This window comes from Vulpes lagopus, chromosome 23, assembly GCF_018345385.1.
Source record: "Vulpes lagopus strain Blue_001 chromosome 23, ASM1834538v1, whole genome shotgun sequence".
NCBI classification, from domain to species: Eukaryota; Metazoa; Chordata; class Mammalia; order Carnivora; family Canidae; genus Vulpes; species Vulpes lagopus.
The window spans coordinates 61213114-61226300 of record NC_054846.1 but is presented as its reverse complement, the minus strand read 5'-3'; the positions used below and the strand labels follow the sequence as shown (position 1 = coordinate 61226300).

General features: G+C 44.1%; 2 protein-coding genes across 3 annotated transcripts in view; both read right to left on the bottom strand.

Moving 5' to 3' along the window:
• Positions 1–3905, bottom strand: part of ZMPSTE24 (zinc metallopeptidase STE24) — a 38176-nt gene extending 34271 nt beyond the window's left edge. Inside the window, exons 1-2 of one of the 2 annotated variants that reach the window (XM_041739032.1) lie at positions 3631–3903; positions 1213–1359 (exon numbers count right to left, since the gene is read on the bottom strand). In XM_041739032.1, coding sequence (XP_041594966.1) covers positions 1213–1359; positions 3631–3747 — 264 coding nt within the window. In that variant the 5' untranslated portion in view covers positions 3748–3903. Of the gene's footprint in view, positions 1–1212; positions 1360–3630 lie in introns of both variants that reach the window. The other variant, XM_041739033.1, reaches the window with a different exon arrangement.
• Positions 3906–10586: 6681 nt separating this feature from the next.
• TMCO2 (transmembrane and coiled-coil domains 2) lies at positions 10587–13187 on the bottom strand. The gene is made up of 2 exons (XM_041738017.1): positions 12942–13187; positions 10587–10901 (listed from the first exon to the last, which is right to left on the bottom strand). The coding sequence occupies exons 1-2, from the start codon at positions 13185–13187 to the stop codon at positions 10587–10589; spliced, it is 561 nt and encodes a 186-aa protein (XP_041593951.1).

The following is a 13187-nucleotide window of genomic DNA, read 5'->3' as shown; positions in this document are numbered from 1 at the left end:
CATAGCTTTTATATAGGAGAATAACATGATCCGAATTGTCCTTCAGGATTCCTTTGACTGCAATGTGGAAGACAGGGTTAAGCTAGAGGCAGGAAGGGGCACCTGGGTGGCTCAGTCAGTTAAGTCACCTGGGTGGCCTGGGGATGTCTTTGGTCTGCTTTTGGCTCAGGTCCTGACACTGAGGTCCTGGGATTGAGCCCGTATCAGGCTCCCTGCTTGGTGGGAAGTCTGCTTCTAAAATCTTTTTTTAAAAAGGTTTATTTATTTGAGAGAGAGAGAGAGAGAGAGACCGCGCTTGCGCGCATGATCAGGGGGAGGAACAGAAAAAGGGGGAGAGAGAGAAGCAGGCTCCCTGCTGAGCAGGGAGCCCTATGCAGGGCTCAATCTGAGGACCATGAGATCATGACCCCACTGAAAGGCAGATGCTTAAGTGATTAGGCCATCCAGGGGCCCCTCAAATAAATACACCTTAAAAAAAAGAGGCAAGAAGGAGGTACTGCTATAATAATAACTTAACAATATAAGGTTGTTTTTCACACCTGACCTATGACAGTTATAGCACAGTTTTCAACTCACTAACAATTATATTTCAGCCTCTTTTGCTCTACATCCATTACTATTGACAAAAAAAGGTTAAGAAAGCATTCTGGGATTTGTAGATAAGGTACCTTCTTTTGTGTAACAAAAATACAAGATGAGGGGGATCCCTGGGTGGCGCAGCAGTTTAGTGCCTGCCTTTGGCCCAGGGCGCAATCCTGGAGACCGGGGATCGAGTCCCACATCGGGCTCCCGGTGCATGGAGCCTGTTTCTCCCTCTGCCTGTGTCTCTGCCTCTCTCTCTCTCTCTCTGTGTGACTATCATAAATAAATAAAGAAAAAAAAGTTAAAAAAAAAGAAAAGTTAAAAAAAAAATACAAGATGAAAACAAATATTACAAAGTATCAAATGTTTTTTTTTAATCTTTTTTTTTTAAATTTTTATTTATTTATGATAGTCACGCAGAGAGAGAGAGAGGCAGAGACATAGGCAGAGAGAGAAGCAGGCTCCATGCACCGGGAGCCCGATGTGGGATTCGATCCCGGGTCTCCAGGATCGTGCCCTGGGCCAAAGGCAGGCGCTAAACCGCTGCGCCACCCAGGGATCCCACCCCAGGGATCCCACAAAGTATTAAACAATTTGATGGATTGTGTCTCCAAGAAGTAAATTACTCACAGTGCCTTCAATCTCTGAATAGAGTCCTGACCAGAAGCTGAAAGTACTTTTATCCAGCTGATACAGTCGGGACTTCTCAAAGGTTTCTGAATCCATGATCTGTCCTAACTCCGGTGGCACACGAGTTGTTGTTTTATAGATCCGTCTCTGAAATATTTTGAAGAAAACACTCTGAGACAGTCAAACCAACTAATTTTTTTTATTACAGTAGTTATTTATGTTCAGATATTGAGTGGTTTATAGCATTTATTGTCACTTAAGCCTACTGAATTTGCTTTATAGATACACAAATATTGCATTTGATCAAGTGCATTGACCACTAAACAATTGATTCAACGAAGTAAAAGCAGAACAAGAGAAGCCGAGGCTGGCTGACTAGGTAAAATTAAAATCAGGGTTGTCATCATACTTCAGTCTGCATATGTAAACCAAAACTGTACATCACAAAGGGCACCACTCACTCCAAGTAAAACATACGTCCTGTAAAATTTAGAAAACAAATTCATGGAAAGGAGAAGGAAGCAAATATGCTAGCTGTAAGTATTGTGGCTCATTATTAAACCTGGTGCTAGAAACCAAATTACAGGAAATTTGAGGACTGACAAATAGAAACTGATCAGGTCTTCAAGAAAGACAAACTTTATTATTACCCCAAATTCTAAATGGTAATTTCACCCCATGGAACCTAATACAGGGCACAGAAACTAATATAATGGACGGCATCTCCTATAATGGTTTTATGACACATGGCTTCTCTATATATTGTTGGGCACCTCAACAAAAGGCATTATATTAAACCATCACTGAGTAAAGGAGATATTATTGAAAAGTAGTTACTGTAATGGGGTTTATCATTAAAGACAGATAGGTGTTCAATACCCCATCCCCCATTTAGACAGTATATACCTGTTTCTTTTACACAAAGGATCTTCTCTACTGACCTAATGAAGCTAGCCAAAGAGATCTGTCAAAGAACCTAGTATTCTGCACCTAGGCTAGGGGCACCTGGCTGGCTCAGTTGGGAGGGCATGCGACTTTTGATCGTGGGGTCCTGAGTTCCAGCCCCATGTTGGACATAGAGATTACTTAAAAAAAAAAAAAAAAAAAAGACAAGATGACTCAAATGATTATTTAAAAATAAGTAAATAAATAAAGACTCTGGACTAAAAGAATAGATCGAGGGCAGCCCCAGTGGCTCAGCGGTTTAGCACCGTCTTTGGTCTGGGGATGTGATCCTGGAGACCCGGGATGGAGTCCCACGATGGGCTCCCCGCGTGAAGCCTGCTTTTCCCCCTGCCTGTGTCTCTGCCCCCCCCTCTTTTTGTATTTCTCATATATAAATAAAATCTGAAAAAAATAAAATAAAAGAGATCGAGATGCAACTCTGACACTGACGAAATACTAAAATTTTCCATTTAAAGATTCACGCAGGATGTAATGAGAAGAAATTTGCAGAGGAAAATGGCTGTAATGCTCAAGAAAAAAAAGAGTTCCAGCAGTTAAAAAGAGAATGGTTCTCATAAATAACCATCATGGTTGACACAATTCAACGACAACATACAAGAGTGTAGGTAAAGCGAATCAGCAGTGAGAGACAGCAATACAGCAGACAAAACTTAAAATCTCTCATTTAAAAGTTCAGCTCTCGGGAGGGCAGGGTGGCTCAGTGGTTGAACACCTGCCTTCGGCCCAGGGCGTGACCCCAGGGTCCCGGATGGAGTCCCACCATCTGGCTCCCTGCACGGAGCCTGCTTCTCCCTCTGCCTGTGTCTCTGCCTCTCTCTCTCTCTCTGTCTCATGACTAAATAAATAAAATCTTACAAAAAAGAAAAAAGGTCAGCTCTCTAATCCAGGGGGGCTGTTCATTATGATCACCTCCAGAAAAAACTGTTAGTCACTTTCACTCCCTTACTTTCTACAATTGTAATCGTCTAAACAACAATATAAAGACGTTTTTAAGAAAAAAAAATGAGGCTATTGCTCTTTGGGCAAAATATCATACTGTATAAGGTTTAAAAAAAAAAAGTCCAGGAAGGGCTGTGAAGTCTTTATTTTCAGAAAATGGTTTCCTAAGCCCGTGGTGGAGCGTGATGACACAAAGGTCATGAGGAAGTTGGGATTCTAAAAATTGTGCTTCTGGAGGCACACGGGCCGCGGCCACAGACGGGAGGTAGGTCCGGGCCCGAGGATCCCGGGGGCGCTGCGGGCCAGGCCCGGCGCGTCCGACCCAGCGGCGGCCCTGCCTTCCCCTTCACCGGGCCCCAAGCGGCCGGGGTCCCAGGCTCGCAGCGCCGAGGAGCTCCCAGCTGCCCCACACGCCCTCCGGGTCACAAGGCCTCGCGGGGGGAGCCCCCGGGGGCGCGGCGGGGGCCGGGGCTGACCAGGTGTCGGGCCCAGGTGGGCCCCGCCTAGGCTCACCTGCCGCTGGGCCAGGAAGGTCTCCCAAAGGTACACGGTCCAGGAGAAGAGCAGCACGGCCCCGAAGATACGCTTCTCCGCCGGCATCTCCCACACCGCGTCCAGCGACGCCCACATCCCCGCGGCCGCCCGGTTCCGCCGGCTCCCTCGGCGTGCAGCCGTGCCTCCGCGACACGCGTCGCCTCACGCCGTGCCCGCAGTGCCACCGCGATATCCGTCCCTTCCGAGCGCCCCCACACGGGCCCCCGCCTCCATCCCACCCCCTCCGCGCAGCCCGCAGTGTTACACCAACAGTCTTCCCCATGGCGACGCCCCCGGGGCCGCCTCCTTGCTGCCGGAAAAGGACAATCGCGCCCGCCCCACTTCCGGTCCGAGGCGCGCGGGCGGCTTCCGGCGGCGCCCGCTCGGGTCTCGCTGGGCTGCCCGGCGCCCGCGGTCCTTCCGCTTCCCGCCAGGCGCGCCGGGCTCCCACCGAGGGTTCTAGCCTCCGTCCCGGCTGCGGCAGCGCGGCGGAGCCCCGAGGGCTTCCTCCCTCCGTCGGGGTGCGACGGGTGCCCAGGCTGCGCCGCCGCCGCTGCCCGCGGGGGGGAGGGGCTCGGCTCCTGGGAACTGCCCTGGGCCTCGAGGGCGGGCCCGGGGAGAGGGCGCGGCGCGTGCCTGTGCGGGTGCTCTGAGCGCAGGCCTGCGGGAGTCTCCTGCGGCTCTGCCCTGCCCTGCCCTGCCCCTAGAGCCTGGGGTCGAGCCCCAGCTCGGGCTCTCCGCCCTGCGGGGAGCCTGCTTCTCCCTCTGCCTGTGCACTCTGCCAAATAAATCCATAAAATCTTAAAAAAAAAAAAAAAAAAAAGAAGGGCTTTGCCTCTTCCACCCCGTCTGAAGGCAGATGGGAGATTTTTGCCCCAGAGTCTGTTCTAGAGCAAAGCAAGGAAAGCATAGATTAAGAACACCTGGCTCAGCGGTTGAGCGTCTGTCTTCGGTCCAGGGTGTGACCCCGGGGTCACGGGATCGAGCCCCACGTCGGGCTCCATGCATGGAGCCTGCTTCTCCCTCTGCCTCTCTCTGTGTGTCTGTCATGAATAAATAAATAAAATCTTTATACATACATATATACACACACCTGGGCAGCCCAGGTGGCTCAGCGGTTGAGCATCTGCCTTAGGCCCAGGGCATGATCCTGGAGACCCGGGATCGAGTCCCCCACTGGGCTCCCGCAGGGAGCCTGCTTCTCCCTCTGTCTCTGCCTCTGTGTCTCTCATGAATAATTAAATAAAATCTTTATTTTTTTTAAATTTTATTTTATTTATGATAGGCACACAGCGAGAGAGAGAGAGAGAGAGGCAGAGACATAGGCAGAGGGAGAAGCAGGCTCCATGCACCGAGCCCGACGTGGGATTCGTTCCCGAGTCTCTGGGCCAAAGGCAGGCGCCAAACCGCTGCGCCACCCAGGGATCCCTAAATAAAATCTTTAAAAAAGTAAAAACACCTGAGCTGAAAGGGCCTTCCTTTCTCCAAGGACAAACTCCTGTCAAAGCTCAGTGCCCTGTGTATCTTGGAATTGAGAAGTGAAATGGAGTCACCTTGGAATGGCTGTTAAGGCATTCATTTGACTTGAAAAGGGAAATTTCTTTTCTCACCACAGAAAAGTCTAATTTGGTTAATTGGTTTGTCAGAGAGACTGGCTTTGCTAATTTGCATAATTATTTACAATAAATTGAGCTAAATATGCAGCTGCAACTAAAATATATTTAAATTACAGTAATATTGTAATGCTAAAGATGTGTTGAAATTAATGTCTCCAAGTCCCCAACTCTTCCTAAATGCCTCTAAGAGAAAGTAATCAGTATAATTTTAAAAATCACTTGATGAAGTGAAGGACTCAAATGACAGGATAACAAATTCTTTTGCTAGACAGATTGTTTCTGTTTTGTTTTTTGGTTTTTTTTTTTTGCCTTCAGTAGAATTAGTAATAGACCTAATTGAAATGTCAGCTGAGGAAGAAGCACTATTTGACTTTTGGCATATCACTCAGAATGAAACCAAAAAATTGATTGACATTTCTAAACAAAATTACCAGCATACCCATCTATCTATGTGAGTAGTATTTCTTGGCACTGTATCTATGAAAAGAGAAAATTGAAACTGAACCCTGTTAATGTAGCAGCAAGAAATAGTCATTTAGATACATGCATTAATTAGTGGGGAAACCCCATCCATCTCACTGAGAGATGCATTTTCAGTAGAATTTTACCTTTTATATTTATGTATCATCAAAATTTATAATCGTGTCATTTTGAGTGGCTATATATTAAAGATAATTGTAATGAGTACTCAACTTGGAAGAATTCTAATACATAGAGCTATACAATTACAGGGAAAAAAATTTAATTCCCTTAACCTATATTTTATCTCGAGTAAGTGATCAACAAAAGGTTTCTTTGAAACATAAAAATTGAGTAGAACACAAATATAATTTAGGGATGATAAAATATTCAATTCACTGAATATTGTTCACCGAAATTCATTCGGTGAATGTTAAAGAGCTCATTTGCATAATTTCATTTATTTTTTTTTCACTTGTGTAATTTTTTTTTTAATTTTATCCATTTTTGTTTTGATTTTCATTTATTTATGATAGTCACAGAGAGAGAGAGAGGCAGAGACACAGGCAGAGGAAGAAGCAGGCTCCATGCACCGGGAGCCTGATGTGGGATTCAATCCCGGGTCTCCAGGATCGCGCCCTGGGCCAAAGGCAGGCGCCAAACCGCTGCGCCACCCAGGGATCCCATCACTTGTGTAATTTTAAATGGATGATGACGGTCAGTCATTGCTATGTAGAATCTGTTCGATATCTTATAAAAAGTGATTTAATAGTTTTATCTTACATTGTCCTTATTTACAGCTTGTCAGAGTTTACATTGATTGCAACTATTTAAATTTATGATGAAAACTTTTTATTTTTACAGAAAGAGCGCCCATACATACAAGAGTGTGCAGGAGTTGGAGGGGGGCAGAGAAGAGGGAGAGGCAGAGAGAGAATCCCAAGCAGGTTCACCCCCAGCAGGGCACTATCTCACAACCCTGAGGTCCTGACCTGAGCTGAAATGGAGAGTTGCAGGCTTAACAGACTCAGCTACTCTCAGATGCCCCTATGATGAAGACTTTTAGGTATCAACTTTAAAATATGAGGGGATAAACACTTTTTCAAAATGCTTTCTCCCTTGGGCTGTCATTGCCATACCCTCTTTGGTTTTTTTGTCTTCATCTGTCTGGATTCATTCAGCTCCATCCTGCTGCAGTTTGTCCAAAAGCCTCAGAGAAACTCCTGCCAACCAAACTTTGTGGCTAAGAGCACAGATTTAGATTAAGCTGGTTGAGTGCCAGTCACGGTTGCACCACATATTAGCAAGTTACCTAATCTCTCTGTGCATCAGTTTCTCATCAGCAAACTGAGAATAATAGTACTTACCACCTCCTATGGTGAGGAACAAACTACACAAAAATCGTGTAGCTTTTAGTTACGTATCTGGCTCTAAACAAGTGCCCTATGAAGACTAGCTACTAGCTGCCCATACTTGGGAGAGCCACATCGTAGTGTTGATATGTCACCATGTGTCTGAAGACACAGGGGAAGAGGAAGCTGATAAAGCGTTTCTAAGAGTGAAGACTGGAATTCACTCATTCATTCGATGAAGATGGAATATCTGCTAAGTGCCAGGCATTGTTCTGGATGCCTGGGATATAGCAGCGAATTAGACAAAACCTCTTTCTCCCCTAAAGCTTACATTCTTAGTAGGCAGAGGTAAAGGGAGGGGAAGATAGATAATAGGAAGATAGGTGCTGTGCAGAAAAAGCAGGGAGAGGGGGGATACAGCATGTTGGCATGAGGGGCACCTTCCTTATATAGTCAAGGAAGGGGCGCCTGGATGGCTCAGTCTGTTGGGCATCCAACTCTTGATTTCAGCTTGGGTTGTGGTCTCAGGGTCGTGTATGGAGCCCTGTATTGGGCTCCAGGCTTAGCGACGAGTTGGCTTGGGATTCTCTTTCCTTCTGCCTTTCCCTCTGCTCTTGCTCTCTTGCTCTCTCTCTCTCTCTCTCTCAAATAAATGAATAAATAAAACCTTCTTTAAAAAGTTTAAAATAGTCAAGGAAGACCTCTCAGATTGACATTTGAGCATAAACTCAAAGAAAGTAAGAGAAGAAGCTACATGGGTATCTGGGGAAAGTGTGAGGCAGTGAATGGCAAATGTAAAGGCCCTAAGGCCAGTCTATGGTTAGCATATTTGAGGAATAAGAAGGTGTGGGATGAAGAGTGTAAGAAGGAAGGAAGACAGATCATGTCATCATACACAGTCCTTTAGTTAATAACTTTTTTACTCAGAGTGAAACAAGAAGTCCTTGGAAATTTTGAGCAGAGAAGTAACATCTCTTTGTAGTAACTGTGGGGAGAATAAATTGAATGGGGACACAGATGGGGGCAGGGAGTCCAGTTAGGATGCCATTTTGAGAATCAAGGTGAGAAATGATGGGGGCTAAGACTAGGGTGGGATCAGCAGAGGCAGAAGCAAAGTCTGGAAAGTTAATTATTTGTTCCCCTTGTACAGAAAGCTAGTGTTTATAAATAGAGGGGCTCATGTGTGTGAAGACCTAAATAAGAGCCTCAAAGGAGGCTATTGTTAGGGTTTTGCCAAAGGAGAGAAATTGTATTTGGAAAATAAGGATTCTCATCTCTAAAGTGGTGGACACTGGGGTAGCGTAGTTCATCTACCCCATCTAACCTGAATGGTAAAGTAGCTCTCAAGCCCTTTTTCCATTTTGCCTTGAATCTCTGCTTGCTACACATCGGTTTTCTTAACTGATGCCCTGGACATAAGTGCTCTGGTCTCAAGAATGGCTTACCCTCCACACTGGGAATGTGACTGTGGTGTAAATTACACACCCTTCCTGGGGAGCTGAGAGCCAGAAACAAGGTGACTCCCTCAGTTTCTACCACACTGTGCATCCTCATAGAAGTAACCAGCTGTTTTATCTTTAACATCTATCTCATTCTATTCTGTCTCCCAGATTACCTTATCTCTGTTAATCCCCTATCTAAAAACCTACAATGAGGGACGCCTGGGTGGCTCAGTGGTTGAGTGTCTGCCTTTGGCTCAGGGTGTGACCCCGGGGTCCTGGGATCGAGTCCCACGTCGGGTTCCCCGCAGGGAGCCTGCTTCTCCCTCTGCCTGTGTCTCTGCCTCTCTCTGTGTGTCTCTCATGAATAAATAAAATCTTAAAAAAAAAAAAAAAGTAATCTCTGTACCCAGTGTGGGACTCAAACTCATGACCCCAAAATCAAGAGTCCCATGAGCCAGGTGCTCTGAGACATTGACTATAAAAGATTGCATGGCACTCCTTCAGCAGCATAGTTAACAAACTTCTCACCTACGCTGTCAGATAATGCACATCATGAATTAAAGCTGATCTGAAGATGAGATTAGTGTGTCTTACCCTGAAGCCAAAATTCTTTATTGTAGCTTAGGAAATAGCCAGTGCTCCAGCCACCCTGAAATTGTCCTTGTTTTCCAGCCAAGTCACCCTCTTTTATTTGGCTCCATACTAATTCCACAGGCATGAATACCTTCCAATTCGTTGTCTGCCTATGTAACCCCTTATGGGACTACTCTGTGTCACTTCCTAGGGAAAGCCTTTCCTGGCCCTGCCTTGTATTCACTGACCTGTTTTTACGCTGAGGACACTACACTACACAGAGGTTGCATTTTAATGCCAGTGCACTGGAAAAAAATTATGATCAAAATTGCCCTCGTTGTTCCCTTAGGAAGATGCCACTAGGGAGATTATTTTTTCTTCCTGTTGAATAACACAGCCAGTTTTTGCTCCAGCATGGCAATAAATCACTGCTTCTTTGCAGAGTTTCATTTGGGTGTCAGATGGTTACGAAGTATTTCAATGACTGTTTAATCACCTTTATTGTGGCAAGAATGCACACACTAGGCTTGTGGGATCTGAGACCCATCCACTGAGGGGATCATCTGCTACCATGTGTCCTCCCCCTTCCCATCAGAGCACACACTCATCAAGTGAAATGACAGGTGGTACCTCCTTCCCTCCCTGCCCACCTGGGATTCACATAGGAGAATTCAGCTAAGTTCAAGATGATGAGATCCCACTGTATTTTATATTACTCCTTGTTCTAAAATTACCTGCCCAACCAGCCGAACTGGCTGCTCCTAAAGCACTCAGTACAGATTCCCAAGGATTGTCATAATGCTTTAGCCTGGAGTATCAATAAAAGTTGGATAAAATTAAAGTATCCTTGTCCATCTCTGAGTAATTAATGCAGACAAACTCATGGGCTACATATTTACCTTTAGATTGAAGACCAGCACAAGAGCCAGCCCACCTCTACAGGACAGTCCACAGCACTTTCTGGGATGTCTGGGTGGCTCAGTGGCTGAGTGTCTGCCTTTGGCTCAGGGTGTGATCCCGGGGTCCTGGGATCAAGTCCCGCATGGGGCTCCCTGCATGGAGCCTGCTTCTCCCTCTGCCTATGTCTCTGCTTCTCTCTCTCTCTGTCTCTCATGAATAAATAAAATCTTTATTTAAAAACCCCAGCACTTTCTTGCTGTTTTTATTATATCTAATCCAACCTGTTCAGCATGGAGCTCAAGGCCATATCACTGACCCACTTTCCCTTCTTTCCCATGGATTCCAGTTGGGCTCTCCTTTTCTATATGGCTGTTTAGGGTCTCCAGCCTACCAAGCAGCATCATTATCTCAGAAACATTTTTGACACTACTACATCCCACATAACCCCACCACATACATAAGTAGAAGCTGGGCCCTACCAAAGAGAGGGCCAGTCCTTACAGGGTCATTTCAATATAGTTCTCTATCTTTATTGTTACAGCATCACACACATGAGGGAAAAACAGTGATTTTCTGGAAAAGATTGGAGTCCATCACATTTCAGATGTGGAAGTAAACCCTGATGTGGGTAAGGGACTCTGGCAGTCAGAGCAGCTGCAGTAGGGCTCAGAGGAGCACTCCCTCTTTGTGGCAGGTTTGTGGGAAATGATCATCCCCTCCAGGTCCTTCACTTTGTTTTCCACCGTCTGAAGTTTTTTCAAAATTCTCTCTTGCAGACCCAAGGACAGGAAGAGATTATTGTCTTGAATTGGGAGAAGATTCCCATCTGGGCTGACCAGCAAAGCCTGAAAAAAATCTGAGCCCTTCTTGTAAAGTTTGTAGAGTGTGATTATAAACAACAATATTTTCTAAAATAAAACAACAGAAGTTGAATGTTACTAGTTTATTCATGTGACTGCCTCAGATTCAAAACAAAACAAAAACCTAATAGTAACAATAATCCCTCATTACTATGCCAAAGCTTCTGTTTAACAAAACATCTTCACATCTATTTTGTCTTTTGATCTTCATCACAAAACAGAGTGATAGGCAGGTCAGGGATTATTATTTGTGTTTAATTAATAAAGATGATAATAATAGATACCATTTGCTAAAAACTTGCCACATGCAAGGGTCTGTGCTAGGAGGCTGTTTTCCCTATGAATGACCTATTCATGTAGAAAAACCTCAGAACTAGGTAGCATTTAAATAACTTCTAGTTTGGATCCTGACATTGTCCAAGGTCATATACTTGGAAATGATAGAGCCAAGACTGAAATCCAGCAATACTGACTTTCATGTAAGTTCCCTCAGGACACAGTGGTCTGAAAAACTAGATTTTCTGGTCATGGGGAAAAAAATTTTTTTTAATGATGTAGGACAGATTCCTGTCAGGATAAAAATTAGAAACCAATCATCTTTCTTCCTTATTATGATCATTGGCACTGTTTATTGAGTATTCATTGTGTGCTGAGCTTTATACACACAATATCTCCTTTACCCTCATGACCACCCTAAGGGAGATGCTGTTGGCAAACCCATCTTACAGATAAGGAAAGTGGGGTTTTGGAGGCTGGTTGCTTTCAGCTCACACAGCAAGTGATGGGACCAAGGTTTGAGCCCCAGCAGTCCAATTCCAGAGCCCATGCTATTAACCACTTGTTATACTACCTCTTTCTTGGCTGAGGTGTCTGGAGGTCTGCAAATTTATCTAATTGAGCCGAACATTAACCAAACAAGAGCAGGACCCAGAATTATTGATAATAGTTTGGGTTTTTTTTTCTTATATTCTTCTACTAGCTAATTGAAATGCATGTATGCCCACATATCCCTGTTGGGGATTTAGGTTAGTTGGATTATATTAAATGAGACTTTGGAGAAGATTTGATTTTGGAATTCTAAAAATTGGGTTCGAATCTCAGATTTGCAAGTTTTTACAATCTATGTCAACTTGACTCAGTGATAACCAAGTTACCTTGCCCACAAGATGGACATGATAATCCCTGCCATGACTACCATGCAGGGTTTTGAAAAGTTAAGAGAATGCATGTGACCATGATTCCTTGACAGTAGTGATATATGAAAAAAGTGAAAGCTACAAAATGATCTGGTTATAACTTCTCTCAGCATTTACCAAATAAACCTTAAGAATGACCTTTTAGAATCCTACCCCCTTAGATTTCCACTGAACCTCAATGCACCTCAGTTTCCTTGTTTGTCATATGAAAATAACCTCTATCCATTTCATGGAACTGTTGGGATTCTAAAAGCATTTTGACTATATTGTAAATAGAACTATTTTTTGGTGATTAAACTATGAAGTTATAATCATTGGTAATTAGATGGAAAACCCTATGTTTCTTACAATCCCAGCCAATTATACTTCTATTCCCCCAAAAGAACCCCTGTATATTTATTGAGCCTGATATTTGTTAAAACAAGTGAATAATGAGAATATTGTGATGCCTAAATGAATATATATGCGTTGGCATCAGTTACAGAACAATGTCATAGTAGGGACAGAAAGGCCAAACCCAAGATCCCAATTATATTTGCAATGCTTATACTTTTAAAAGGTATCCCTCACTGTGTCTGGCACATAGCAGGAAATGAAAGATGAATATGTGATCAAATAAATTTGGGGTTAGGCTGCCTTCTCAGTTTATGAACTTGTTTGATCTATTTTATTCTAAAACAAGCCAAAGACCACTGTGAGAAAGAGCATTTTATGCTCAAAACCTAATTGGCAAAAGTTTTTAAGGTTAATCTAGTTTCAACTGATTTCAGAGACTAGGGTTCATCTTTGCTCATCTGCAGGGTCTTAAAACTGGGTAGCAGGAATACAGGAGAGGACTAACCAAATTTCAATTTAGAATTATTTAAATTCCTCTGTAACAAAAGAGTATAACCTGAATTGACTGAACACTTCGTTTCCACATGGCATACACTCCTATTCCCAACAAAAGCAAAAAGGAAATCCCCAGGATAACTTGCACAGTTGGACCAAGATTATCTAGTAGACCCAAATTTGTTTGCTGAGGTGGACTAGTCTCTCCCAGAAGAGTTGCTTGTAGCCAATTCCATATTGAGCTCAGAGAAAGGTAATCTACGATGTTGTCCCAGACAGATGAAGATGAAGAAAAATATGTTGACAT

Bases quoted from the DNA above. Each gene is read 5' to 3' on its own strand.
- TMCO2 (XM_041738017.1), bottom strand. From the start codon at position 13,187: ATGTCAACATATTTTTCTTCATCTTCATCTGTCTGGGACAACATCGTA. The intron at 10,902-12,941 runs GTTATACTCTTT...GTTTTATTTTAG, and splicing joins GAAGTGTTCAGTCAATTCAG to AAAATATTGTTGTTTATAAT.